At 41.0% G+C, this 2,751-nt stretch overlaps 1 protein-coding gene across 1 annotated transcript in view; it reads left to right on the top strand.

Annotated features, from left to right (window-relative positions):
• Nucleotides 1-443: 443 nt before the first annotated feature.
• Nucleotides 444-2,751, top strand: part of FRK (fyn-related Src family tyrosine kinase) — an 83,110-nt gene continuing 80,802 nt past the window's right edge. The window contains exon 1 of the mRNA XM_004673787.2: nucleotides 444-814. Coding sequence (XP_004673844.1) covers nucleotides 444-814 — 371 coding nt within the window. The remainder of the gene's footprint in view (nucleotides 815-2,751) is intronic.

Raw genomic sequence — 2,751 nt, 5'->3', positions numbered from 1 at the left:
CGCTCCTGGGAAAGGCAAGCCGTGAAGATTTTACCTGGAGTTAACATCCTTCCGTGGCTAACTTTTTCTTGGGACAAAAGGCAAGCTGATTCTTTTCTGTCCTCAGATATTTGTTTAAATAAAGCCCTCTTAATTTTCTTTTTGTTGTGGGATTCTTAAACAGACAAGAAGAAAAGGCATCCTTCCCCGAGCCACTGCCCAGCTCTCACTGGGCTTGGCCGGCCTCGGGAGCAGCGGCCAGAGTCACAGAAAGCCAGCCGGTGCCTCCCAGAAGAGATTGCTGAGGTCAGCCGGGAGATTGTGAAACAGGCTTTTGCACACCCTGCAAAGCTTGGTGAGGTGGTGCTGATTTCAAAGTTTCCAGCTGGAAGAAAAGAAGGTGGATCTGCAGAGATTGAGGGGAGAGGGAGAAGCCCCTCTCCCCTCCTTCCCACCTGGGTATCATGGGCAACATATGCCAGCGGATCTGGGCTCGCATGAAATCCTGTCTCCCCTGCTTGTCCCGGGAGGCAGACAAATCGGTGGTGATTGAGAACCCCGGGGCTGGCTGCCCCCCGGAGACTTCCCAGGCACAGAGTCAGGAGCTGACGAGAAGCCATGGCCACTACTTTGTGGCTCTATTTGATTACCAGGCTCGGACGGCAGAGGACCTGAGCTTCCACGCAGGTGACAAGCTCCTAATCTTGGACACTTCCCCCCAGGGCTGGTGGTTTGCCAGGCACTTGGAGAAAAGGGCAGAAGGCTCCAGTTTGCAACTGCAGGGCTACATTCCTTCTAACTATGTGGCGGAGGACAGGAGCCTACAGGCAGAACTGTGAGTAGTACAAACCCACGCTTTGGCGTTTTCCTTCTTACCTGTCTGCAACCTACTAATTTCCAAAAGTTGTTTAGAAAGTAGGAGGAATTATAGTCAAGAACCTTCTAACTGAGCACACCTCCCCTGATAAATAAGAGTGAAATAGGCGAGTAATTGTTGAGTTGACTTCAATAGGAATTTGTACACCCACAGGCCCTGAGAACATTTTCAACATCAACAGATGGTACATTTAATGTTCTATATTTTCTTTTTGTGTAAAGTAAAACATATTTCACTTTAACAAGAGTCATATTTTATTTGCAAATATATCTTAGGTCCCTCTTAAACCACACTTTTAAAATTGAATGCCAGATCTTCCTTTCTTAATAAAAGTTGTTTGAAATATCAATTCTAGCTCTAGCTCTAATGATCATCTTATTTCATTCTGATAGGCATATTCAGGGCTAACAAACAGAAGGTAATCAAGAGAAGATACTAATTTTTTATTATATAGTCCTATGAACTAGGTGTTTTTCTTTAAATCCCTAATCTGGAGCTTTGCTACCCAATTATAGCTTCTGCTTTTTATTAAGACTAGAAACTGGCCAGTTATTTTAACAAAACAAGCAAACAAACAACAACAAAAAAAAACCCAGCAGTTATTTCTCCAGAGGAAGAGATAAAAGACTTTACCTGATTATTAGGGTAAATGATAAGGTTTATAGTGGAACAGAAAAGAAAAATGGTATATACTTATTCACATATACACTCATCCATCTACCCATCCACCCACCCATCCATCCATCCAAGTACCAAGCACAGTAGTAGGCATAGAGAGTGGAGCAGAAGGGCAGTTACAATAATAGTGGTTGAAAATAAAGCAGATAAAGTAGTGCCTTGACAGGGTCTGGTGGTGGAGACTCCAATGATCCTAATCTTGTTGCTGGCTGACTCTGATGAGACCTGAAGTCTCTCAGAAAATGGACTCACTTAATAGAATGAGTCTTCTGTAGAGAAACAGTGAAGATTCACTCATTTACATGTGGAAGTGTTTCTTCTTTTTATGAAAGATATAGCATCTATTAGTCCAGGGAATGTAATGTCAGGAAGTCCTATGGAGCACTGTGGCTTATTTCTAAACTCAAATCCAAGCACAAAAAGAGGTTTGGGGATTTTTGAGATTCTCTCCAACTGCTAGAGCCGGTAAATGTTGCCAAGGGTATAATAGCTAATAGAAATGAAATGAAATCTACTCTTTTGATGAGTGGAACTGATCAGTTGTCAAATGAGAAAATCTCCAGCGTGTACATTCATTTTCTGTGATAACCTGTAGGAATATCTTTATGTCCTCATTGACTGTTTAGTTATATGCATTTATGTTTTTGCTAGTATATATTTTCTACTTAGGGTGGTTTTATGGAAGGTAATATATATTTAGTGTAAAATACATTCTATTTATGTTATAGTATAATATTATTAGGGCCTTGAATTTTCAATCTGTTAGTTTTAAATGTATTCAATTCACTTAACTGCTTTAGGGTCTCATCAGTGTCTGGGTAAGCTTAGACCTCTGGATTTCCTGATGGTCTGGAAACATGATTTCTTAGGTTCCATATGTAGTGGTCCAACTACATTTATACTTGACAAAACAATAAATGTTGAAAAAAGTGAGTGAATAAAAATAAGACAAAAATTCCCAAAGTGGTAACTTTCTGGGTAAAGTATATTTTCACATTTAGATTCTCTTCCTAACAAATGCCAAATCAGGCAACTAAAGCATTGTGACTGTATTTTGATTCTCAGGGGTATCTCTGGCCCTCTGTTTATAGCCCCAGACTTTTCCTCTCGGAACAGCAGTCTTCTCATGTGTTGCTACTGTTGTAGATCACTAGTGTGGCTTCCTTTGGGGTATCCACATTACCGGAATTAAAAACCTGATGTCCAGAAACACTGTC

Source organism: Condylura cristata, unplaced genomic scaffold, assembly GCF_000260355.1.
Source record: "Condylura cristata isolate star-nosed mole 26May11 unplaced genomic scaffold, ConCri1.0 scaffold00001, whole genome shotgun sequence".
Taxonomy (NCBI): Eukaryota; Metazoa; Chordata; class Mammalia; order Eulipotyphla; family Talpidae; genus Condylura; species Condylura cristata.
The sequence above is the reverse complement of the archived record's forward strand: the minus strand, read 5'-3'. Positions and strand labels throughout refer to the sequence as shown.